This window comes from Tuber melanosporum (genome assembly GCF_000151645.1).
Source record: "Tuber melanosporum whole genome shotgun sequence assembly, scaffold_19, strain Mel28".
Classification (NCBI taxonomy): domain Eukaryota; kingdom Fungi; phylum Ascomycota; class Pezizomycetes; order Pezizales; family Tuberaceae; genus Tuber; species Tuber melanosporum.
The window spans coordinates 193,215-217,166 of record NW_003298852.1 but is presented as its reverse complement, the minus strand read 5'-3'; the positions used below and the strand labels follow the sequence as shown (position 1 = coordinate 217,166).

Below are 23,952 nucleotides of genomic sequence, written 5' to 3'. Positions count from 1 at the left end.
CAAGTCTAGAAAATACGATTTCGGAATTTCTGATGCTAAACGTCCCAATTGCCTATTGTCGCGCATTCGGGCGACTTGTAAGCCATTCATCTGGGTTAAGATATTGGCATTCCCGGCAGGGGATCCTTAGGACTCGAGCCACATCAAGCTCCGAGAGGGGTTCATTCCTTCAGCCTCTGGATACACAATAGTATCATATCTACCGATCCACGGGGTATTCATAGCGCCAATTTTTCGAGAAAGAGGTACAAACTAACACTGATATTTTGAGATCCTACCCAAGAATAACAAAGCCACCGAATCAACCTGACCGTTAGTGAGATACCGGTAGTCAGGCACTGAAACTTTGAGTAATCTCCGTGATAATAGTAAAAGCGATGATTCACGGTGCCACTAAGAGAACATGTACCGGTATCTCATCCTAGATGTCCACCTTGACACAGAACCGGTACTGTGCTGTACTGTACAGTACCTACACAGCTCCCACCTTTGCTCTTTCCCCTACCGGTGTGATGGTACAGTACTCGTATAGTACCGGCACTCTACGGATACTATCCGCGCTAAGGCAGGGCCACATACTGAGTAATCTCCCCCCCAGAATCTCGCTTTACCCCCCCCTCCCCCTTCAACATTCCATCCCTTGAGCAACCCATTTTTCCTTTTTCAACAACCCACCACCAAGACCATTCCTCGAACCCCATAGGTTTCAGCAATTCGCAGCGCTCTGCACTACGGCACTCCCACAACGAGCAAATGATCATCCAACAATTATACAACCACGCTTCTCTTAGAAAAAGAAAAAGAAAACAAAAATACACAACAAACGAACTCGCACTAACTAGTTAGAAATTCTACCGTGAAGTTTCGAATAAAGCTCGGACATGCACTGTACGATTGGATACGCCATGTCAATCACGAGACAAGCGATGTCTGCTACCATGCCATACCATATCTCCAAAGCAACGAGTAGAAGAGTGGGGAAACTTCACAGTATCAGGAGGGTGTAGAGAGTCAATGATATACTCGAGCATATTATAGCGCAATTACCATGAGCTATATCTTCTCACTTCCACTATCCTCTCCTGCGAAAATCATCCATCCAACCAACTGGCCAACCCGCGCTTATACGACCACAACTACGAGTGACGATTCTAGCAATACTCGTATATGCGTTGTCAGATTCTCAATTATACCCCATTTTCCTCCCTCCAGTTAGAGGGAAGGATGACCCAATTCGTTTGCACACTAGACTTCTGGCTATAGCTTTGGGTGCATCGGAGCAGTGCGGGCTGATGATTCGGTCACGGGAGTTTGTGTTCTCTTTCGTGGGTGCAGTATGGAAATTGGCCTATGGGGAGCCCTTTTTTTTTTTTTTTCGTGATCACGAGTGACATGTGGAGTGAATGGGAACAGACTGGAGTGGGCTGCAGTGGAGGGCGAATGAAAGAAGGTTGCAATTCTGGATTTTGCACTTTGGCCACTGCCATTCTCACGCCGTGGTTCGCGTGTGGAGACTCCTGCACTTCTCTTTCGTGTTGGAATGGAAACGTTATGCAGTCCCTCACAATGCAGTTATTAACTTTCTCCGCATGGTCTGTGTTCTTGGAGACCACTCTTGATAAGACATCTGCACCCCGTTAATAATGGCATCGTGTTACCATCCCCCGGAATTAACTCTATAGTTGCACAGAGACTCACTCGCAGTGGTAGTACCGGTATGAGAATATTAACAATCCAGCTCATGTAGGGTCATTGACGGTCTCAAGAGCGATCATTTCTCCGGAAACGTTGCTACTCAATCTCAATCTCAACCATCGTCCGCCACCATCACACACCATCACAACAGATATCCCCTACTGGTCCCACCGAGGCTCAAAACATCAGGTGAAAATAGAGCGCCTTTCGATATTATGGCAATGACTCTATACAACAGCACGCGACTTAAATCACAGACTGCGAGAGTCAGATATTATGGGGCATAATACCTTATCATGTCCATGCCTTATCTATGCTAGCCCTTTTCTATTGGCTCAAAATTTTACCTGCGTACGCCATCCCAATATCATAATACCATCATATATCAGGCCATGATCCCGGATTCCCACGTTGGGGAGAGACTTCTTAGGGTAGAGATTCCAGCCCAAACCGGGAAGGGCTAATAGGGTAAAAAAGAGGATGCCTCTACTTCCTGACTCTGGGTCAAATATTTCGAGAGTTTCTGCATGATCAATCACCTCACCGAGAGTCCTGAAACTGGATTTGTGAGTGCGGGGCCTTGCCCGTTATTAGTATAATAATAATATTGTTATGGTGAAGAGATTGGGCATAATAGATTCTGATGCTTTATCGAAATTCTTTGCCCTTTACATCTGCTGATTTTGGGTGATGGCGTATTGAAAATCTACGATGTTCCTGGATGGATGAGAAGAAACGATACAATTCGAAGCTAATCAGCTCCGACTTGTCCAGGGGAGTAAAAAAGTCGCTTTACTATTCTCCCCCATTCCATCTGGAGAAATCAGAGTCACTTGTGAAAGGATTTTTGGCAAGATTCCAACCATATAACTAAGCACGTAATAATATTTACGCCAGCTGCGTGCTGCTCCCCATTGAGCAGCACTGTACTGTACCCGACCACTGGAGCCTTTTTTTTTCACATCTGCACACTGTTATAGCTCCCCAGACAATCCACCGGATACCACAGGTCGGCGACGTGAATATCAGTGTAAATTCGGACTTCCCGATTGGCGAAGAATCTTTCTCGAATCTTTATGAATTGTATGACACTCTGGTGCTGCGGGGCCTCGACTTTCGGGGACCATGATAATCGGCATTGCTCCGATTTAGCTATTCCCCAATGTGACCGTAATTTCAACCATCGTACTGCTTATTTATGATATTATTCCTCTACTCACCGACTCACCTACTCAAGACAGCGGGAGCGCTAAAACTGCCAACCACTGCTCGCAGCCAGCTGCTCAGATGTACTAGTACAGTATCATAATCGAGTACTAGTACAGTACATGCACTAGTACTGTACATACACCCTTCCATGGGCAGTCTTTTCCGAGGTGCTGGGTATAAAGACTTTGTGAATTACTGGTAGCTTACACCTAAAATCCTGGCCTGACCTGATCAATGTCCTGCGCAGTTCAGCCTTTTCCTCACCTAACACGCTGGCAAGGCCGATGACACGCATTCGATCTTGTATCAACCCTATCCCGCCGCCAGCGCGGGCGGATCTTGTTAGGCTAGATCGAGGTACTGTGGTCCCCTTCGCAAATATGATACAATTTAGACTTGACGGTAATTCTATGCGACAGCCCTACTCGAGTATGATACTTGTACCTGGAAGGAATGTCGTGTTGGTTTTATCATTACTGGAATCTAATCTCTTGGCATCCCGCACTGATCCGGCCCAGGAACGCTTTGGTTGCATGGTCGGGAACACGGGTGCGCACAAGCGTCCCTCAAAATACATGTAAATTTAACATGGTCTCATTTGAGCAGATCTGTCGATGGTAATTGGCAATAAGTTACTGTACTCCTACAAGTACTCGAGTACTCGAGTAAGCCCTAGGAAGACTCCACGCATTTTCGCGGTCCGAGCTGCATATCTGACTCCACGACATTCCTACAGAAACGGCACATCTCCTGACGCGATTCTATTCCTGATGTTCGCCGCAGCACTTTAGGCCAACGTTTGATAACTGTTTCAATTGATGTAGTGGATTAGAAATTTGGCAAAGGGATTGACCAATTCCTCGCTAGCCCAACATGAATTGCGTCAGAGCGAAGGGAGCGGGCAGAAATGTCACAATAAAGTCAGCGGATGTGAGGCCAGTCCGATGGTCGGTTTGTAAACAGGTTAACGTTTTCTTAACATTGGACGAAGAGGTTTCCGACAGCGGATTCGACAGGGAACCCGCGTGTTACCCACGCATAATCGGCCCTTCGTGGAAAAAAGCGGACCTGTATCAACCTTTTAGTTCATCTAAAGTTTACCTTCCTCACCCAAGGACGAACCAACCCGGGCTTTCTTAGACATGTTGGGCCAACTAGCCATAAGTCAAGACACAGCAGCTAACGACCACATCGCCCGCCTGCCAGCGCTCTTTGGCGCTTGCTGGTTTTCTCGAGATCCTACAGCCCCACACTCCCTTACCGGTACGTACCTGTGCGAGTGCCGGGAGGGGACTACACGATTCGTGTTTGCCGCCCACGCCTCTCGCTTAACCGATTCTGCGGCTCACGGTTTCCCGCAGGAAATTGGTCAAGGGAAAGAAACAGGGAAAGAAAAAGGAAACAGGGGAGAGGAGAACAGGAGAACGGCCGGTACCAGAGGGAGAGGTGAGGAAGGGTGGAGAGAGCGGTTTTCTCGTTACTCGACTGGGGAATTCCTCATACAGATACCGTAGGGAACCGGTTCGAGTACCATACTTGACAGGACTTTTATGGAGAGAAAAATTTCCGCCTACCATTCTCTTACCGTCGGCGACTTGCGTGGTCTCTATTTCTTGGTGGTTGAAAGGTGTCTATGGGCGGGTCTGCAGGTGATTTGCCAATCCGGGAGCCCGCATGGGTTCAGATACTTGTACGTTTTCAACTGCATGCAGGCCTGCTTTCCATGCTCAATCGCCATCGATCCGAATGGGGCTTTGCTGTGAGTGCGGTATCGGTATGAGAGCAACGCTCTCATGCCCTATTCAACCCACAACTTTGCCATGTTGTCAAATGGACCAGATCCTTAGTGGTGAAAATCCGATTCTTCTACTTTTTCTTGAGCCTTTATTTTTCCTCCTATGAGTGCTATTCCTCCTACTGCCGCTTACGCTAACAGGTGAGGATGTAGGTTGAGGAGGTGGGCTCGACTGACGTGGAACAAGTTATTGGGGTGGGGTTACCTTTGATCGGTGATGGAGTGCCTGCCGTCTACCTTCTTCTGCGCACTCGAGTATGCCTCTGGGTGCTGCCAGGCTGCTCCTCGTTTATCCCCCAATCGTCTGAAACGTACTTGAGGCCTGGTATATATATATACTCGCCACGAGAGAATGGGGGAAAGCCCCTGAGCTGGCTGTTGGGTTTTTTGTTCGACGTGGGCGATAGGGTGAAAAATTCATTATTATTTTTTAACAACATCATCTTGATTACCGGGCGGTGCCTGTTATTCCCGATTATTTCGTTGTGGAACTGTTCAATTCTCTTTTTGTTAATTTCTTATAGTTTATTTCCGCCTTTAGCTGGAGAGTATAGTTTTTTGTCCAAAGTCCCTTTAGTGCTTTCATTTCAGATCACACCCTATCACGCGGAAAATGTCGACTGTACGAGGAAACTCTGTGCGAGCAAATTCAGTACGACAAAGGCCAAGAAGGAATACCAAAGCAGAGCCTCTCGAAATTGTCGACCCAAATACATTTGTGTGGCCGGAGAGGAGTCGGAAGAACTTTGTTCAGCTTGTTGCGTTGCAATGCCTGCTTAATCCGACACCCCAGAGACAGATAGTCCAACCGGTCGATCAGAATGCCGATTCGAGAGAGAAGAGAGGTGGATACCGGAGCATGCTGCCACAAAAGGTCGAACGGGATTTGACAGAACATTTCGCCTTCTTGGTTGCCGCGGGAGCTGGTGATACCGCCTGCTGTGTAGAGGAGGAATATGTCATTGATGTCGGCAGCACGCTCAGGTTTAGGGTTGCTATGAAAGAGGGGGTCTCTCAATGGATATTGGATGGGCTTCGAGGCGTTTGTAGTGAAATTAGCAAGCTTGCGAGGGGTGGTAAGAGCACTGCCCGAACCTAGCGACATATTGGAAGTTTCTACTGACCTTCCTACCCTAGAATCGCTCGAAGCCGATGTTAAGGCGGAGACATGGCGAAGGGTCCTCGAACTTGAGCGGCCGAGAATCCATGCGGACTTAGAAGAGAGGTTTTCTAAGGCTAGTAGATCATTGCCCGAGCTTTTCGAGGAATCGTTGGGCACGAAAGATGCAAACATTACCGAATCGCTCGTCGACGAAGAGGCGAGACTTGTGCTCCAGAAAATCTACGACTTGTGTACGAGGGTTGTCACTATGGATAGGGAGAAAACTGGGAAAGACTTGGAGAGATTACTAGACACCTGCTATCGGTTCCGCGTGTCCAGAAATTTCCGAGCGTTCTTGAAATCGGTTCACAGCCCGAGGCCACTGACGAAAATGATCGAGAAACTGGGGAGATACAAGTCCGCCAGCGTGGCTCTAGTAACAGGAGCCAAGAGGTACCCCGAGATGTTCACCAACCTCGAGGTCGAAGCGGTCCCCCAACTTGCCTCAGAAGCCGCAGCATCTATGGGTTTTCGCGGCATCTACGTTGGCGATGTTGCCCAAGAATTGACCGCAAATAGCGAGCAACAATGCCTCAAGCGCCTTCAATCAGTTACCGACCTGAAGGGCGAAAGGCTTGCGAGCCGATATCAAGAGCTTTGCCAGGAGAAGCTCGCGGTACATGCTGAAATCCAGATGGTGAAGTTCTACGAAGAGAACCCACATATCGGGCGTCCCACATTTATCGGGTGCAGCAAGAAATCGTGCTATCTCTGCACGCTCTTTATTCAATTAGAAGGGAAGTTTGATGTAGCTACGAAAGCCCAGAGTCACTACCAACCCATCCTTTACAACAGCTGGACTGTGCCCACAATGAAGTGCTCTAGTCCCGAGAATGCGGTTATGTACACCTTTGTCGTCGACAAAATGTCCAGGATTTTGGAGGACTCGTGCAGAACAATACTCTGGGAGAATAGCAGCAGGGAGGCCAAATTTAACAATCACTTCACTTCAAACTTCCCTCTTACCTCACAAGTGCTTGGATTCGAGGCTCCTAGCGGCCCCTTGCCGTCGCCCGCACCGGTTTCCCGTATGGTGTCCACACTACGTGCGGCGATACCGGCATTGCCCCGCATGGCATCGTCCTACAATCTATCCTCCGGGGCAACTACACCTACCAATATCCCTTTGAGTCCACTTTCGCCGACGTTTTTTGGAAATCTTCCATCGCTAGGCCTTTTATCCACTCCTAGCTCGCGGGTACAGTCGCCAGGTCTGATTCCGATGGCACTCTCGAAGCTACCTAGCAAGCAAACACCAGTGCTTGATATTCCGACCACTCCTGTAAAACTTCCGAACCAAGCTCCGGAAATTCCAGAGGCTATCACTGCACCAACCACTACAGCTCTTCCGGCTCCCGTTTCTGCACCTTCCCCAAGGCCGCGGAAGCATACCCCGCCACCTCCAATCACACCTCCAGCTATTGAGTCAGGATTTCCCCGAACCCTTTCTGAGCCCGAAATATTTACTCCAGACCGAGAGCCAACACCTGTGATTGCTCCCGCGAAAAGGGAACCTGCACCAATCCAATCCCAAGTACCCAAAAGTGAGCGTACCCCACCGACACCAAACTCACCAGGGGCGGAATCAGCCGAGGGCTCAGAAGACCCCTTCGACTTATTAGTCCTGCCAATTCAGAGACATTCACCTCTTGTGAACTCAGTTGAATCCCCTTCTCCAACCCCAAGCCCCCCCCCGAAGCCCATGAAAAAGCAAACACTACACGCAAAGCCAACAACACCTCCACCAGCTCCCCGGCCTGCGTCTGGCCCTGCGCCATTACCGTCTCCGCCCTCCTCTACTGGATCCCTATCAAAGCCTTGGCCTTCCCGTGTTCAGACTAGAGAAACTGGCCTTCCCCCCACTCCCGCGGACAGCCCAACTCCAACCTCGGGGTCCTATTTCCCCAAGTCCGAGCCAATCCGTATCAAACCTATGGCCAACTTTTCCCGTCCCACATGTGAATTCCCGCCAACACCTCCTACCTCCTACAAGGCTACTTCATCGATTCCCTGGCCTGCCCGAGCGGAAACCGTGATGGCGACCGGCCTCCCAGCCCCAACGATTGCACCGTCAACCTCACCTAAGTCGCTTGCCGCCATGACCTCTCGCCCATCGACACCGGCTAATCCTCCAACCCGCGTGAGCTCGTTCCGAAGGCAAGCTGCAAGCCCCCCGACACAAACGCACATCCCCAGACCCTCTTCCAAAGCTTCAACAAGGCCTCCGCCACCGCCCTCTACAGAATATTCTTCTCCGGTTTCCTCTCTCAGGCTTGTTCGAAAACAAACTCCCCCGCAAACCGCGGCAATAGCAGTCTCGATGGCAGCTTCCATCCCAAGACTTTCCAAGTCGCCGCCGCTAAGATCTTCGCGGAGAGCACTTATCTCGGAAGCTCGGACCGAGAAGGTCACCTCTGCAATCGCCCTCGAAGCTTCCAAAATTCGCCCAGCAGCCGCCGGAACAACGCCGGACAACAGAGTATCCTCCGATAGTGGGCAAACCTCTGCCGGGGGTGTTGTGCTCGCTCATTCACCAGGAACCCACGCTTCCACTTCTCCAGCCACTGCGCTTCACTCCGAGGCTCCTGCCAGCGAATCCATCTTAGCACAAGTCATCCGAAAGAAAAGCGAAGTCAAACCACCTTCCGATACCAAACTCCCTTTCACGGCTCCGGAAACACTAAGCGTACCCGAAGACCCGGGGAACAACAGAGGAGATTCCATGGAGGTCCACGTTGTAGCACGCAACGAGGATGGTGAATCACTTAGCGGATCGCGAAGAGGAAGCCGTGGCGAAAGCACCATCATCGAAGATAGTGTTGAAAGCGGCCTAAAGTCTCCCTCTAAGCTTATAAAATTTAAGCCTAGTGCGGAGAAGGAGTTGGATCCATCATTCGTCAGGAGACGATACGTCGAAGGCGAAAACCGAGGCCTGAAGGCAGTGGGAGTAAGGTCTGCAATTAGCACAGAAAACAGCGGACACCCGAGACCCCAAGGGTTGGGCGGTGTGCAGAGGACTGGCAGCAGCAGAAGAAAGGCCTCACCCTCGTCGCCGTCAAAGCTTCCAACACCATCACCACCAAAGGGTACCGGTAGCTCTTCATTCTTGAACATCAACGGAACTCATAGAAGCACCCGCAATAAATCCGGTGGCGTTGAAACCGAGTACACCCTGTACCTAGCAAACCAGACTTCGCAGCCAGGACAGCCGCCACTCGGGGAAAAGCTTTTCACAGGAAAATTGAGCGATAGGAAGGGACCGGGAGAGATCAAGCAGCGAGTAGGCTGCAGGTTGCGGACAGAATTGAGGCCAAGGGAAGGAGGTGTGCAGAGTGATAAGATGAGAGTCAGGGAGATAGCCAAGAGCCTCGAGCAAATGGTGTTGGATATCTTCTTCCCAGATGCAGTATTGAGACTGGAAGTATTCTGGGATGTATAAGGCATGAGGGCAAAAACAAAAAAGATAGCCATTTCATGATTTTCTTTTCTTTTCTTTTCCTTTCGGATAAACCTCCTCGTTAGGCGTCTCACTTTCCTGCACATCTTTTCCTCCTTTTTCCCTTTTAAGTTTCTCGGGAAGAGGTGTTTCTTTCTAATCAGGCGTTGTTCAGTATTTTTTATTTTTATTTTTATTTATTTTTATCCTGTCACTTTTTTCATTCTTTTCACTTTTTATTTTTATTTTTTCACCATTCTCGTCTCCCATCAGTAGTACTACTGGCAAGGCGGCGAGTATTTCGTAGGAATTAACAAAGTTAGTGATCATCCTGTGTGTATGATGTGTTTGTGTGTGCAGAATTATACAAGTACGAGTACAATTAGAATTGGCAGGAGTGGAGAGAGAATAAGCGATCAGACTAAACAAAGGAAAGAAAAAAAAGGAAAAACGGGGGAAAATGAAGCAACATTGTGAACACGAGGCATTCCTCTAGCTTTATACTATAATTGTTTCCTTTTCTGCAAACTCACGATTTATGTGTTTCATTTCGTTTCGTCCGGGAAGTTTATTCCCCGAATATTACAATAAATGGGTTTTTGCCTGTGACAAGCAAGCACTATTATTTTAGATTATCGTGGTATCGGAAACGTACTGTGCCCCGAACAAAAGAGGGCCTAGAAGGAAAGGGAATGAAAGAAGGAAGGAAAAATGTGAAGGAGGAAGAAACCCCCCCCCCGACCGAAAGGCACAATAATTTGAGCTGCCATATGGTGCTGGTACAGTATTCCTTACCCGTTTGTAGAACTTCCTGCAGTACTGCGATCATAATTCGGGCCTGATCCTACACCCTACTGTACTTGTACTTACTATACGCAGAACAAGCATGGGGATGAGGTGAGCAGGGAAACCTTCGGGAAGGAAAGCAAAGGAAAATATCATTTTTTTTCCCCCTCCCATCCACTCTCAATTTTACTTCCTTCCTCAGCCTTATGAGCTATCATAGGAAAGAAAAGAAAAAAAGTCTCGAGCTAGCACCGAGATCTGCAAGGCTGCTACAGCGGCAATGGCTAGAGGTGTAGCTGTTTTTCGGTTTCTGCTGAGTGCGGATCATTCGTTGTTGATCTTGATCCTGATGCTACTGTACGGGCACGGCATCTACTGTACGTATGTGAGTTTTGACTTTTTTTCTATTCGCCTTCTCACTACCATACCGGTATCTCGTTTCTTCCTTCTTTTCCTTCCTTCCTTCCTTCCTTCCTTTCCCCTTTTTCAGCCCCACCCCCCACTCTCTCTCTTCCTTTTGGTTGCACAGGTCTGGAACCTATTGAAAGCTACATTATCATATGGGGCAGTTTCTTCCTGAGCACAGTACTATACTAGTACAGTACAGCGCCGCATGGTAGGAATACGGTACTATATTGTGCTCGTACTGTACTGTACTTGTACCAGTTAAGCTATCACTTCGAGTGAGACAGGGAGAAAATGGAAGGAAAAAAATACCGGTAGCTAAATGAAACGCTGTAGACGAGAAAAGAAAAAAGGCCCTCCCAGTGTGGTTTCAAATCCGAGCAATTAAGTTGGGGAGGGGGGGCTATTTCGTTCCTTGTGAGGAGGAGAGAAAAAAAGAGCTTTTTTACTTTTCTTTACTTTGCCAACAAACGAGACAGCTAGTGATTGAGGTGGTTACCTCGTGCCGTATAATATCGCAATACCCTTACCCTCGCCCTACTATGAGTTGAGTGAGGTTACTTGGGAGAGGAGGAAGAGGAAGAGGGGGGAGAAGGAGGGGGGGGCAGAGGGGGAGAGCCGGGGGGGATTTTTATGAAATTGATCTTCTGCATGGTAAACCCTGTTGATTGTGGGGATAGAGGGAAGAGATTATTTTGGTTAGCCCAACTGTACGCTTCCACGTTTTTGGCGGTGGTAGATTTAGATGATTGGGGGGGGGTCTTTTTTTTCTTTTTTTTTTTTTTCTTTCTTCCTTTTCTTCTTGAGGGGGCCCTTTTTCCCTTGTATGATAAACATGGGGGAGGAGAGATCTGGATGAATTTGGATCCCTTCATTGCTTTTAGAGGGGGTTGTTGGTGGGCCGTACCAGCACAGTACTGTACAATTGGATTTCCATTTCATCGTTAGAGAATGAGGGGAAGGGGGGAGGGGGATTGGGTACCGGTAGGTGGATTAGTGAGGTGAGGCAAGTGCTGTGTATTGCTAGGAAGGGTGAAGCCCGTAACTTCACTATGCGCAGTTTGGCTACAGTAGGTAGGGTGTCTGGATTTGTTGTATCATAGCTATCATACTATACTCGAGTACAGTGCCGATACAGCAACGGTATTAACGCTTTGTTGAATCGGGTCGAGACTCTCTAACCCTCTCACCCTCCTCCATTCCTCTTCATCCCTCCATTACCCTTTCTGTCCCTTCCTGTTTCTCCAACGTTTAACTCCAGATCTCGCCTCTGCTCCTCCTTCCTTCCCACCTGCTTCTGCATAACACGGTACAGCACTGTACAGTACCTCGATTGACGCTCTGACACTCGTCCATTTTCACTCGCTCAATCACAATGCCTCTCTACATAATGGCTCCCCACTTCCCCTTCCCCCTCCCTCCCTTCAACTCTGCCTTCTGCCTTCCTGCCGCGCTTGCTACCTAACCGTGATTCGGACACTGCGGTCCCCATGTAATTGTCCAACGTATGATGATATAACTATAACTCATAGGATAGACTTCCTTACTCTCTCACGAGGAGCAACAGCATCAAGGAGGAAGGAAGGAGGCGAAGAGTTCTGGAAGAGGAGGAACAATAAGGAAGGAAGGAAAAATAAAATAAAACAAGAATATACAAATATCTGATGACGAGGTCAACTTCAACTGAGGAATAAGTTAAAAGAGTCTCGGCCCCACCAAGCGATAAGCGATAAACAAAGCCTAATACTTTTTCATTAAATTTTGCTATTTATTGTTTTTTTTTTTTCTTTCTTTTTTTTTCTTTTCCCTTTCCCTTTCCCTTTCCTTAGAGCCAACCTAACCTGGCTTGACCTCCCTGCGTTGTCTAGCTTGTCCCTTTCTCTCCCTCTCTCCCTCTCTCTTTCTCATTCTCCCCTCTCCGCCTCCCTCTCTCCTCCCCTCCCCCTCTCCCCCCTCTCCCTCTCGGTCTGTCTGTCCGGCCGTCTGCCCCTTTGCCCGCCTACCGGTATTCTAGTTAGGAAAGTGGTCCGTAAAGTGAGTGGGAGGAAGAGGAAGAGGAAGAAGTAAAATACACTGGACCCCGCACTTCTTTCTTTCCCACTTTCTTACACACTTTACTCACTTGCTCACCCAAAACACATTCACCTCAAACTTCCCATACTTACCACTTCTATTCCTCCCTCCCTCCTCCCCCCTCAATCTCCTAGTATTCCGTGTGCTCTTGCTGCCCACTCCTATCCATAACATTCCCGTTTTCTAGCGAGGCTTCTTTCCTTTTCTATTTGTCGTCGTCAGCTTAGCTTCATCCGCCATCCTAACCATTCTTGCCTAATTTACGTCCCCGTTTACATCACCAAAACTCAATCCTATTCCTGATAACCCCTACTCTTACACCTACTTCCCTTAGTTTTCATTCTCTACTCTCTCTCTCTTTTCCTTCTCCTCTTCTCCTCTCCTCTCCTCCACTCGTCTACGACTTTCTCGCCTCAAATATTCAGCCCTTTTCGGTCTTTCTCAGCACCGGAGGCGTTCAGTAGCATTGACACCCTCCTCGCATCTGCCCCCCCACTCCGCTTGTATCCTCTAGAGTTGCACAGCTTAGCTAGCTGTGGGGCTTTCGAGGACAAACTCCAGTCCCCTTTCTCGTAAGATTCTTACTCTAGCTTTCCCATTCTTGGCTTTCGTTTTTCGCAACAATGGAGGACTTTTGGACATGGCAGGACTTGGTGTTTGACTTTTCCGACAGTCAGTCAAGCATGGATTCCACGCCTCCTTCTCCCGAGATACCTCCTACACTATCACCGGAGCCAGAGCAAGCCCCCAAACGCCGCAAGGTGGGCAACGGGTTGAGCGGTTTTCAGATTATCCCTAGCGACCGGAGACCTATTCAGTGTGCCAGGCCGAGAAAATCGAGCGGTCCTCTTACCTTGCGCCGGGCCAAACCGATCAAGTCGCATATTCCCTACGAGATCTGGTTAAACATATTCTCGTTCTGCACCCCACAAACGCTAGCCAAACTCCGTCGTGTCAACTCCACTTTCAAGTCCTTCATAGACGATGAGAGGGTTTGGGCTACTAGCAGAAAGAGTAATTTTCCTCATTTTCCGGAACCCATTTACGGCTATCCGGAGAATTACATGTGGAATTTGTGGAGGGGCATGGGGTGCATGATTTGTGGGGCTGCTCGTGTTAAAAAAGTTTACTGGACTTGGGGGGTTAGAATGTGCTTTGAGTGCTTCAAAGAAGGGAGAATGAAGGTAAGACCTATTCTTTCGTTTCGCCTCTTTTTCCGCTTTAGAAAACTTTATTATTTGCCAAATATTCCTCCCCCACCCTCTCTCTTCTCCATCCCCTTCCTGCCCGCCCCAGAAGGTTACAGCATCCAAACGTACACAGTTCATGCTTACCACTTTCCCAATTGACCCCTTCCCCCATTTGGGAAGGAATGAAGAAAGTTATTTATTAACTATAGAAATTAGGCTGATGAAATTTACGGACCCGGGGATTTCTGCCAAAATGCCAAAAAGTGTTTGAGGCATTGCTACATATCCGGTAAGCATTCTCACCTCTAGTCTCGATATATAGCTGTAGACCATTTACGATCTAGTTCCCCCCTTCCTTTTGGAATTTATAGCAATCTTTTCTCCCCAGCATATGCTGATTTTTTGTTGGGATTAGGGAGATCTGTCACTACCGAGCGTGACATATATTACGGCGGTGAACCAGCTTATTGGCGGGACGAAGTTCAAACCTTCAAGAACGAGTACTTTGAACGCAAAAAGAAAGAAGACCCTGAAGTATTGAAAGTTTTCTTGGAGTTTGAGAGGAATAGGACTGTTGAATTGATGAAGACCGCTAGTGAGCTTCAAAAGTTCGAGAGGAAAGGTATTTTTTTATTATTATTTTTTACACTACCTAACTATACCAACTTCCAGGCTGAAATTCTCTTTTCTTCCTTTCCCCCTTCTAGAAACCGTAGCTCGTCGAGAGGAAATTGCGGCTATTCGTAAGCAGCGCAATGTTTCTATTCCAGAAAAATGCAAGACGGACTTTGACCCTCCGATCTCTGAGGAAGTCTTAGTGCTTATGCCGTCATATCTATCGGCCCTTAAATCCGGGTCTGTCTTTACGGAGCGATCCTGGAAGACGCTCGCAAAGAAACTCCAAGCAGAGAGGGAAAGTGCCGAAGCCAAGTACAATTCTAGACAAGCGCACAAGCGCCAGCTTCTTCAGGAAGCCGTTGACCGAAAGCGCAAGGAGAGACAGAAAGAGTGTCAGGATAACAAAGCCCTCCAGATCATTAATCTTGCGATGGGTGATCTGTTCAATGATGCCAAGGAATGTGTTCTGACGGAAGCTGGCGTCCTGCTAACGAATCCCACGCAATCGGCCTCATTTCTAATGGAAACTTTAGGCTATGTTTGGAGAAGCTGGCATCGATCCAACCCGGAATTGCAACTTTCGATGAGGGGGATCTTTTACCTCTGGGAAACGCTGTTCGTGGATCTGGCCATCCCCCTGGGTACGGAATTCCAATGCAAATTTTGCGAACAACGGGCTGGCTTTAAAGCAATGCTCAGCCACATAGCCGAAGAACACGTAAAATCTTGGCACCGTGCTAGGGGTATACTTGATTGGGACGGGGCCATATGGCCAGAGGTTTTGCCCTTCTTACCTGCTGGCTCCAAATTCACACCCCGCCTGTCCCATGATGAACGTTGGTGTTTGTCCGAGCCGTACAAGGTTGTCGAGCAGAGCAAGGGATGGAAACCAGGCGTTTTCACGGAGACGACCAGTTTACGTTCCAGTATCGTCCGATGTCTGAGACCTGTTAACGAATTAGAAGTGCCTCCAACGTTCAAGTTGGCGACGTTCCTTGCGAATCTGTCCAAAGAGGAAACCTTCCCCGGGTCACATGATATCAACTCTGTTTACTACGAAATTCTCAGGATTCTCAGGGCCCCGGATCACGATACCGAGTTTTTTTGCAATGCAAAGATTTTCTGCAAAATTTGTGTGGAAAATAAGACTCTCCTGCCCAGAAATAACCGTCCCGGAGGCTTTTTGCAACTCATCGAGCATTTTTGCGAGGAACACTACGCCATCATCGAGTTGGAGAACCCCGAAGGTCTAAACTGGAGGAAAGATATGATCCTACTTCCCGGGCCGAAAGATATCAAGACTATGTATCACAAGCTCCCCGACGAAATGCGTAAAAAGTGGGACAGAGCCAACGAGGCTACCGGACTCAATCTCGAAAGCTGCAAGGCAAAGATCGAAGAAGAGTTCGTGGGGAATCGCACCCCATCTTTACCTATGAGCATGTGGAAATACAGCGAACAGCTCTTGATCCCCTACCCCCCACCCACACCTATATCACCGGTCTGTGATCCCCTCGACACCGCATTCTGGGAGATGGATATACAAATGGATCTCTCAGAATCTCTTCAGGCATAGACAAAATATTTTACGACGATTACGAATCTCCCTTCTCCCTGTTTCTTTCTTAGGATTTTCTGGTGAACTTGAGGCTTAGGCGTAAATGTGTTGCTTTCCATTTTCTTTTCGTTTTCTTTTCCTCTCTTAATGCCCCCTTTCCTTTCCCGGGCCGGTTTTTTTGGCTGGAAAAAATTCCTTCTCGTTTTGCGTCATCTGGGGTCCTTTAGAGGTTTTCCGTTTTACGTGGCTTCCTTCGAATAATATCCTTCTACTCATGGGTTTCCCTTCTCTACCCCCTATCTTTCTTGTTATTTCTTCACGATAACCTTTTTATCCCATTGCTCTAGTGTATCCGGTGCCGCGTCGGGTCGTTGTAATATCATCTGTATTTTAATCATGGGATGTCACTCGAGTTGCTTTGTTTGTGAAAGATTGTGAGGCTTGAGGACTAGGAGGTTGTCGGGATGGAGATGAACATTGCAGCGGCTGAGGGGTTTTCCTGATAAACAAAATAAACAGAATTAGCTGCAGCTTCTTACTCCCTTTCTCTTTCTTTCTTTGCCGTCTTCCTTTACCTTTTACACCGGCTGAGGTATCTAGAAATATTCCTTGTTGACCTGGATGGGGTCGATGTTTCCTTGGCTGGGCTGGGTTGGCATCATATCATACTAAGTGTTTTACGGACCCGGTGGTTTTATAGCTCGACAGTTTTACGAACCGGTTTGGAGATCGCTGATTTTGTATTATAAGATTTATGAACATACTATTCTTGATGATCAACTCCTTGCAGCGCTTGCGGAGGAGTGGGTGAATTGTAGCAAGGGGGTTACCTCAGGGCATGCGCGTTCCTCTAGCACCAAAACGTGCTCTTCGGCACGGTCTAGAGTCTAGAGTAATCCCAGAGGAACCATCCAACAATCCTGCAAAAACAATGACTGCCCCGGTTTGACCATTAGCTAAAGCGAGATAAACACAGACTATTGAGCGGCACCCTTATCTTTGCCAACCGGGCCGCGATCGAAACCGGGACCAGTTTGCCAGGCCCACAACTGACCACTCCTCATGATATAACGATGTGTAATTAAATGCACATAATATCACTCGGCCGCCAACTGCCGGTTTGGGGTTTTTTTTTTTTTGCGCTGAGGTGAAGCTATTGTATGATACCTAGCTTAGAGGAAGCGACGGTGCCAAACCTAATGTGATGACAGAGTAGTATTATATGTCGGTTCCCTAGGTTTTGTATCATAATTTCCCTAGCAGCTGTAGTAGTAGTAGTAGTAGTAGTAGTAGTAGTAGTAGTAGTAGTAGTAGTATTAGTAGTAGTAGCGGTAAGGAACCAGCCATAACGTAAAGTATTAGGGGGCTCGGGGGGGTTACGAGCATTGTTTTTTTTTTTTTTTTGTGTGGAATGAATATGGATAGTTCTAGAGTTCGTCCTTAATCCTGTGCAATTTTTTTGGGTGTCTAAGCTATCACGCGTAGATCATATTTCTGAAAACTAAGGTTTAGTCAATTGAGGCCCCTTTTTAGCGTGCCAGTATATCTATATAACATCATATAAAAAAAAAGAACTCGGTATTCCCCGAAAAACAGAGTATTCCTTACATCACAAACCTCATACACACCCCGCCACAACAATCACAACGGCACATATATATAGTCTGGACCCGGACGAGTCGGGACCTCCCAGTCCTGGCAAAGTAATGTTTCCCTCCCCCTCCCCCTCCCCCAGGAGATGCAGCAAGTGTGTGTATCTTCTTGTGCAGAAGGGTATGCGCAGGAGAGCGTAGACGGCTATTACGCCCAGTCTTGTGCCGCGCATTGCGCTCACACTTCCTCTCCCCCCCCCCTCCTCTCACCTACTGGGGGAGAAGGCGGGGAATGCACACAGTATGGCGAGGTGGTGCAGGAGCGAGGAGGTCTAGGATATATGCTCAGGGTAATGACGGCGCGGTAGGTGGGAATGTCAGAATGGGCGTTGGGAGGGTGATTCGGAGGTGGTGAATGAATTTTGGTTCCGTGTGGGGAGGGAGGATGAAGTGGAGGACGGCGAGGGGTGGAAGAGGTGCGATCGTACATGTACTAGCCCTATGAGGTTGGAGAGGATCGCTTGTGTTTGGAATGCTGGTATTACCTATTGTCCATTCTTCAATTGTTAGCTATCTGGCTACTTCTATGGCTACAGATAGCCAAGGAAGATGGTAGGAGCGTACCCCCATACTGCTAATATCCGGATTCGAAGGTGTGTTGGGGGTGCGCACCCAACCATCACCACTGGCCATACTGACTCAATTAATCAATGAATCCTTTCTTAAACCCTTCCCCCCTTGTAGGAAACCGCACCCACAGTCATAGGTGTGATGGCCAGCTACCTACATACTCGTTCCTGCCCCCGCTGACCTCTCAACCTCCCGGAATAACTTCCTCAACCATCGCACGCATACTCTCTTTTGTCGTATTCCCCTCCCACACCCCTGATAGAGCAATTAGATTGTGATATCCACAATAAGACCACCTCGACGCGACCCAAGCACCAGCATTCAGAGGCTAACAGTAAGCAGCAATGTCCGTCCCTTCGTCGTTGCATCGACCATTCGCTCACAAAACACCAAAACTAAGCTCCAGAATTCCTGGTCCTTTGCCTCCCGGGAATTGAAACTAACAGATCCATCAGGCCGGCGTGAACCTAATTTAGAAGACGCAAAAAAAAACAGCCCGAGTGATTATTTGTGAAGCTATTACTATCTCGAGCCAAAACTTACAATAATGACAGAGCTATGATATGAAAGAAGACGAACAAAAAAATAGCAAAAATACACCAGCTCGCGTTTAACCATTCTTGACTACTGTAAAACAATCCCGTCCTGTCCACTCCCTCCCATTAAAACCCCTTGTGAAAACTTGTTACTTTCAAAAACATGCAGTTGGGAAATTTTTGCAATTTTTTGGATTGCTCATCTCCTCTAGCCTCCTCCCCTCCTCCACATCCACAGTCCAAAACAACTAAAAGACAACACCACATGCAATAGAAATCAATGACTCATACCCAACGTTATGGAATTGTCCTTTGGGTAAATCAAGGGAGAGAGAAGGGGTAGAATTTTAATGAGGGAATTGAATAAATAATAATAATTCCAGTAATTTCAAAGAGTTATTGGAGTCAAAGATAAAAAAGGAAACAAAATGAAATAGGATAAAAATCAAGGGAAAAATAAATAAATAAAAATACTCTATTCAACAACAATCTCAACGCCAGACTGAACATCAAGTTCCCCACCAGACGCACGATGATGCTGACCCCTCCTTGACGCAAAACCAGGCGCCCTCTCAGAATCCGGTCCCCGTGGCTGTCTAGTAGGCACAACTTGACCCCTGCCATCACTTCTAGTGGTAGAAGCCGACAAAGGCTCCTGGTCGTATGTACCTGCGCTGCTGCTGCCCATGCTAAAGTTCCTCGATCCGCTGTGATGCAAACCATTACTTCCTCCGCCCGTAGTAGAAATGCTCATGTTCTCTCGTTCATTACTCTCCCTTTCCCGTTCTCGCTGCTGACGCTCTCTCTCGGCAAGGACACCCCTAGGATCCCGGGGATCTCGAAGGCTCGCACCACCGACACCAAGATTACCACCCAGGGAGGACGTAAGCGACACTCCAGCAAGTCCATTCACGAGTAACGACTCACTAGCAATTGAAGCAGACACGGTAGTACCAGTTGCGGTTGGTGTCAGACTAGGAGTAGTCGAGGTGACGCTCCCATAATTATCAGTGTATCGAGAAATATTTCCCCCCAGAGCTGCAGGGTAGCTCGCAGATGACGGTACAGGGGATGGTGTGTACGACCTCAAGTCAGCAAACGATTTTGCAGCGCGCAAATTCTGGCGACTGTGCAGGGCGTCGGCTCGGCCAGATGGTGAGTTCGGGATGTCAAGCAGAGCATGCGCCTGTCTTCCCATTGTCGAGTAAATGCCGGCACCCTCTGAACGGGCATCACTAAAGTCCATCGTCGTGGCCCTTGTTAGAACTCGCCGTTGAGACTCAACTGGATGCACAGTCGTCGGAATGGAAGGAGGGCTGATGCTAGGGGTTGTAGAAATCGGAGCCCTAAACACGTGAACTTGACGCTGATCTCCATTCCCTCGAGACACATGTGCCAAGGCCATGTGGTGCGCAAGAGTATGGACAATGCGACGTTGTTGGGGTGAAAGTGTAGCAGGGAATATGAGGGCCTCGCGAGACACGTCATCACGGAACAGTAAAAGTTGTGAGTAAAACTGTAGAGTCTGGGGGTCGTTCAAATCGACGTCTGAGCGTGACTATTAGTCAATGCAAATACTGCACAATACAATGCGGCTGGCTATATGTATACAACCCCAAAATGCAGAAAGACCTGAGAAACACTATTGAATTTGGATGGGAGAAGCACTAACCTGGCTTTGATCGAGTAGCACTTGGAGATGGAGAAGTCGAAAGAGGAATATTGGGCTGAGAAAGAGGCATTTGCACAGGGCGATGTTGCTCTTCCAACTGACCTCTTCTTTCTCTCTTTTCCCTCTCGATACGCTCCCTCTCAGCCAAGGGCAACATCTTCTTATACTCTACTCGCAATTTCCGGCCCTGGAGCTCGTAGTGGTTCAATGTATCGATAACCGCTGCAGTCTCCTCAGCAGTAGTGAAATTGGCAAAAGCGAGTCCCCTGAAAACACCATTGTCAAAATGATAGTTGAACGCATATGGTAGTGGCAAGCCGAGTTCCGTCATTAACTGGACCAACTGCTCCTTCTTGATAGCGAAGGGAATGTTTTTGATCACTATAGCAGTAGGTATCAGTTCCTCTTCAGGGTCCGAACCAACTGTCTCGGTACGCATGGGGGAAGGTCCCAATAAAACATTTCCCATAGCAGAGAGTGGCGAAACCGTAGGTAGAGAAGGAGCTGGTTCGGTCCACATCTGTGACGGCGATGTCAGCAAACCCACGATTACATTAAACCATTGTGACCAAGCTTGAGCTTACCGCCGGTAAAGCACTCCTTTGTCTGGAAGGGGTCTTAATTCTTCCGGAAGCGCCTCCCATTGCAGCCAAAGCGCCAGGTCCTCCGAAGCTACTCGGATTCCATGTTTGTGCGCCCGAGGCTTCATATCCGTATCCCCCGGACATGCTAGTATCTAAACGAGCACTGCCATAGCGATTGGTATCGAACCTCGCAGCATGGTCCTCCGCGGTGTAAAGACCGCTCTGAGATGCAAATGTTTCAAAGTGCCGGGACGAGACCCGGTGTAAGGTCTGGTGTTGTTGCTGAGGTTGATGTTGGCCACTGGGCGAACGCGAGGAACCTATGGTGTCGTAATAATCGTGGTGGGTAGACATGATATTCTGAAAACACTGAGTATTTGCCAAGTCTAATGGATTCAAGAACGAGTTGCAGAATGCACCAGTATGAGGTTGTTCGAATGAAGACCGGAATACCTGTTCGTAGCCGTAAGGTAGAAAGAATCCAATAATCACAAGCCGTGCTTTCGAGATGCTGAAAGGCCTTGAATCCTGCCGTTTTGATTATACTTTTCCTTAGCAAGTAGGGTGAACCTCCTTGTCTGACGAATAAGCGTATTAAGAGTGTAAAATCTTGCTGGGTATCGTAGTCGTTGAACTGCCGTTACAAGTCTTTTTTTATCGTTTCGAGTACAAGAAAAAATTCGTGAACCAAAAAAAAAAAAACTCGAATATAAAAATATAAACGGAATATGCTGATATAAAAACAAAATAATAACGGGCCAAACGATAATGGATGCCTTTTCTTTTTCGTAAGAAAACAATATTTCGTGACCTTTTCAAGATAATGTCACAGTCGTTCTTGGATGCGTGGCTCGTGGCTGATCGTTAAAAGGCGTGGGTCTCGTTACCGAAAAAAGGGGCGGGGAAGATGTATGATGAGGGGTTTTCAACTCTCGTGACAACCGGCAGAGCAGAAGATATCGGACGGCCAGTGAGAATGAGAGAAGAAGGAGAAGGGTATGGTCGAAGGGGGAGAGACTTCTCGGATTTCAGAGGTGGTGAGTGGTGGTGGGATGAGATGAATAAGGGACGAGAGGGAGGTTGAAGGGGGGGTGGGTGGGTGAGCGGTGGAGGGGGGCGGAAGTTTGGGTGTGACGGTCAGTAAAATCGTAGTTCGGGAAAAGGAGGTGGAAGCAACGAGGTCGGGGGGTTGACCTTTTCTTCTTTTTTTCTCTCCTCCCTTCAACTGGCTTGGCCTTGGATACAGCAGCATGTCGGAGCAGCCAGCAAGACCGCAGTACTAACTTAGTACAATACTCGAGTACAGCAGCTGGGCCTACTCCTTTCTGCCTCGCCACTCGTAAAAAGTTATGGCGTCAAGCCAGTCAGAGAGAAAGAAAAGAAAAAAACGCCTAAATCAGTAACCAAACGGAGCAAAAAGGATGGGGTGGCCAGCACATGGTAGGAAATAAGTTAATTATCAATTATAGAATTTAACACCAAGACATTAAGTACTCGAGTATAGAAGGTTGTTGTTACAGATTCAGTGGGTTGTGCCCAACCCTCCACCCAAGCCTTCCACTTTATTCTCTGCCATATGATACGTATGTTAAAATAACATTATGGATCATTTACTTGAGCACATAGAAGACGGGCGAAGAGAGCACGACATTGGGAAGCTGTTGGCTGGGGCCTTGTCATCATTAATACCGTACTTGTTAAGAGCCCCCCAATGTTCTGCTGGTGAATCCTCGGCAGGCGGGCGAACGCGAATGAGTGACATGTGCACGGGGGTGTCAGTGAGAATTGGAAGACTATTTCTGCCAATCCCATATAAATCTCTATAGAGACAAGGGTTATGCTCTCCAATTTTCATGGGCACACCCAAACACAGTACTAATCAGTCCCTCCAGAGATACCCGAGTACTAAATAGCGGCCTCGAGTAAGTGCCATAGCGACCAATGGAGTGAGAGATCCCCCATGGTCGGCTGCGGTGTGATGCACCTTGAATAGGTGGATACCTACGGCTCCCAACTGGCACTATGTCCACAAACACGGACGCGGATAGGGGAAATGCAGCCAAGTACGTCGGATCATAGATGTGCAAATACTAAATCCCTACACCTGGTATTCTTTCCCTCGCAAATGAATATAAAAAGGATGGCAGCTGGTTGAGAAGGATAGAGCCAGAATCATGGCAAGTTGCAGAAGAATACCGTAAGTTTGCTTCCACTCTTGGGCACTCCCTCGGTCCCTCGTTTGCTGGAATTGATGCACCATCGCTCTTTAACCTTGTCCAAATATACAGCAGCAACTGCTGCCCCTTGGTTCATGTGGCGGATGGCCGAGCGGAAGTACTGTACTCGAGTATCTGGCATGAATGGTTGGGTGTGCGGATGTGCAACATTCTGGTATGGAAGGGAGAACATTTCTCGGTGTCACCATTTTGTTTGTTTGCCACGAAGAGGAGGCACCACCAGGGAGCATTAGCCCTAATATGTCCAGAAAATTACAACTGAGATGCGATCCCTTGCACCAAGACAATTGGATATGGTACAATACTCGCATAAATTCTCGCACGTGTATCAGTATTGAATTGGAATGGGTGAATTCTGTGAACACTTAGTGTCCGCATCAGGTTAATAGCATCGTGTTAGATAAGGTTCGCAAACCAACCTCAAGATATGGGGTTCATCCAAGTGAACGTATATGAGAATGGGGAACCTCTGGCAAAGATACAACGGATACTGTATACAGTATCGCAGCTCAACATCTGCGTAGTTCTTGATCTTACCAGCCTTTACCGTTTTGGGGTTTACAGGGCAGTCAGAGCCTGATAAGTTATCGCGGCAAGCGGGAGGCGTCAGTCAGCAAGCAAATCTCATCTCTCTCCCCAAGGTTCATCCTGCCAGTTTTCGCTTCATCTTGTGCGATATGCCACTCATAGCCATAGCCGACTACCGTCGTACTGTACAAGTAGCGAAGAAGAAGAAGAAGAAGAAGAAAGGTTCCATACTGACGATACGATGAA

At 48.0% G+C, this 23,952-nt stretch overlaps 4 protein-coding genes; 2 read left to right on the top strand and 2 right to left on the bottom strand.

Annotated features, from left to right (window-relative positions):
* Positions 1 to 5,312: 5,312 nt before the first annotated feature.
* GSTUM_00005307001 (uncharacterized protein) lies at positions 5,313 to 9,300 on the top strand (the record flags this gene model as incomplete). Its single annotated transcript, XM_002837397.1, has 2 exons — positions 5,313 to 5,775; positions 5,837 to 9,300. The coding sequence occupies 2 exons, from the start codon at positions 5,313 to 5,315 to the stop codon at positions 9,298 to 9,300; spliced, it is 3,927 nt and encodes a 1,308-aa protein (XP_002837443.1).
* Positions 9,301 to 12,452: 3,152 nt separating this feature from the next.
* GSTUM_00005306001 (uncharacterized protein) lies at positions 12,453 to 16,695 on the top strand. XM_002837396.2 has 4 exons: positions 12,453 to 13,883; positions 13,968 to 14,040; positions 14,167 to 14,346; positions 14,459 to 16,695. The coding sequence occupies exons 1-4, from the start codon at positions 13,185 to 13,187 to the stop codon at positions 15,943 to 15,945; spliced, it is 2,439 nt and encodes an 812-aa protein (XP_002837442.1). The 5' UTR covers positions 12,453 to 13,184; the 3' UTR covers positions 15,946 to 16,695.
* Positions 16,696 to 17,418: 723 nt separating this feature from the next.
* GSTUM_00005305001 (uncharacterized protein) lies at positions 17,419 to 18,009 on the bottom strand (the record flags this gene model as incomplete). XM_002837395.2 has 1 exon in its annotated part: positions 17,419 to 18,009. One exon carries the CDS (start codon positions 18,007 to 18,009, stop codon positions 17,758 to 17,760), a length of 252 nt encoding a protein of 83 aa, XP_002837441.1. The 3' UTR covers positions 17,419 to 17,757.
* Positions 18,010 to 18,585: 576 nt separating this feature from the next.
* On the bottom strand, positions 18,586 to 22,095 carry GSTUM_00005304001 (uncharacterized protein). XM_002837394.2 has 5 exons: positions 20,942 to 22,095; positions 20,358 to 20,877; positions 19,630 to 20,233; positions 19,406 to 19,488; positions 18,586 to 19,294 (listed from the first exon to the last, which is right to left on the bottom strand). Exons 1-5 carry the CDS (start codon positions 21,293 to 21,295, stop codon positions 19,161 to 19,163), a joined length of 1,695 nt encoding a protein of 564 aa, XP_002837440.1. The 5' UTR covers positions 21,296 to 22,095; the 3' UTR covers positions 18,586 to 19,160.
* Positions 22,096 to 23,952: the final 1,857 nt, after the last annotated feature.

Excerpts from the sequence above, each read along its gene's own strand:
- GSTUM_00005306001 (XM_002837396.2), top strand. The coding sequence starts at position 13,185 with ATGGAGGACTTTTGGACATGGCAGGACTTGGTGTTTGACTTTTCCGAC. Across the intron at positions 13,884-13,967 it reads ACAGCATCCAAACGTACACA|GCTGATGAAATTTACGGACC; the intron begins GTTCATGCTTAC and ends TATAGAAATTAG. Across the intron at positions 14,347-14,458 it reads TGAATTGATGAAGACCGCTA|AAACCGTAGCTCGTCGAGAG; the intron begins GTGAGCTTCAAA and ends TCCCCCTTCTAG.
- GSTUM_00005304001 (XM_002837394.2), bottom strand. The coding sequence starts at position 21,295 with ATGTCTACCCACCACGATTATTACGACACCATAGGTTCCTCGCGTTCG. Across the intron at positions 19,489-19,629 it reads ACCGCAACTGGTACTACCGT|AGAGCGTCAGCAGCGAGAAC; the intron begins GTCTGCTTCAAT and ends CCTTGCCGAGAG. Across the intron at positions 19,295-19,405 it reads TACGGGCGGAGGAAGTAATG|TTGTGCCTACTAGACAGCCA; the intron begins GTTTGCATCACA and ends GCAGGGGTCAAG.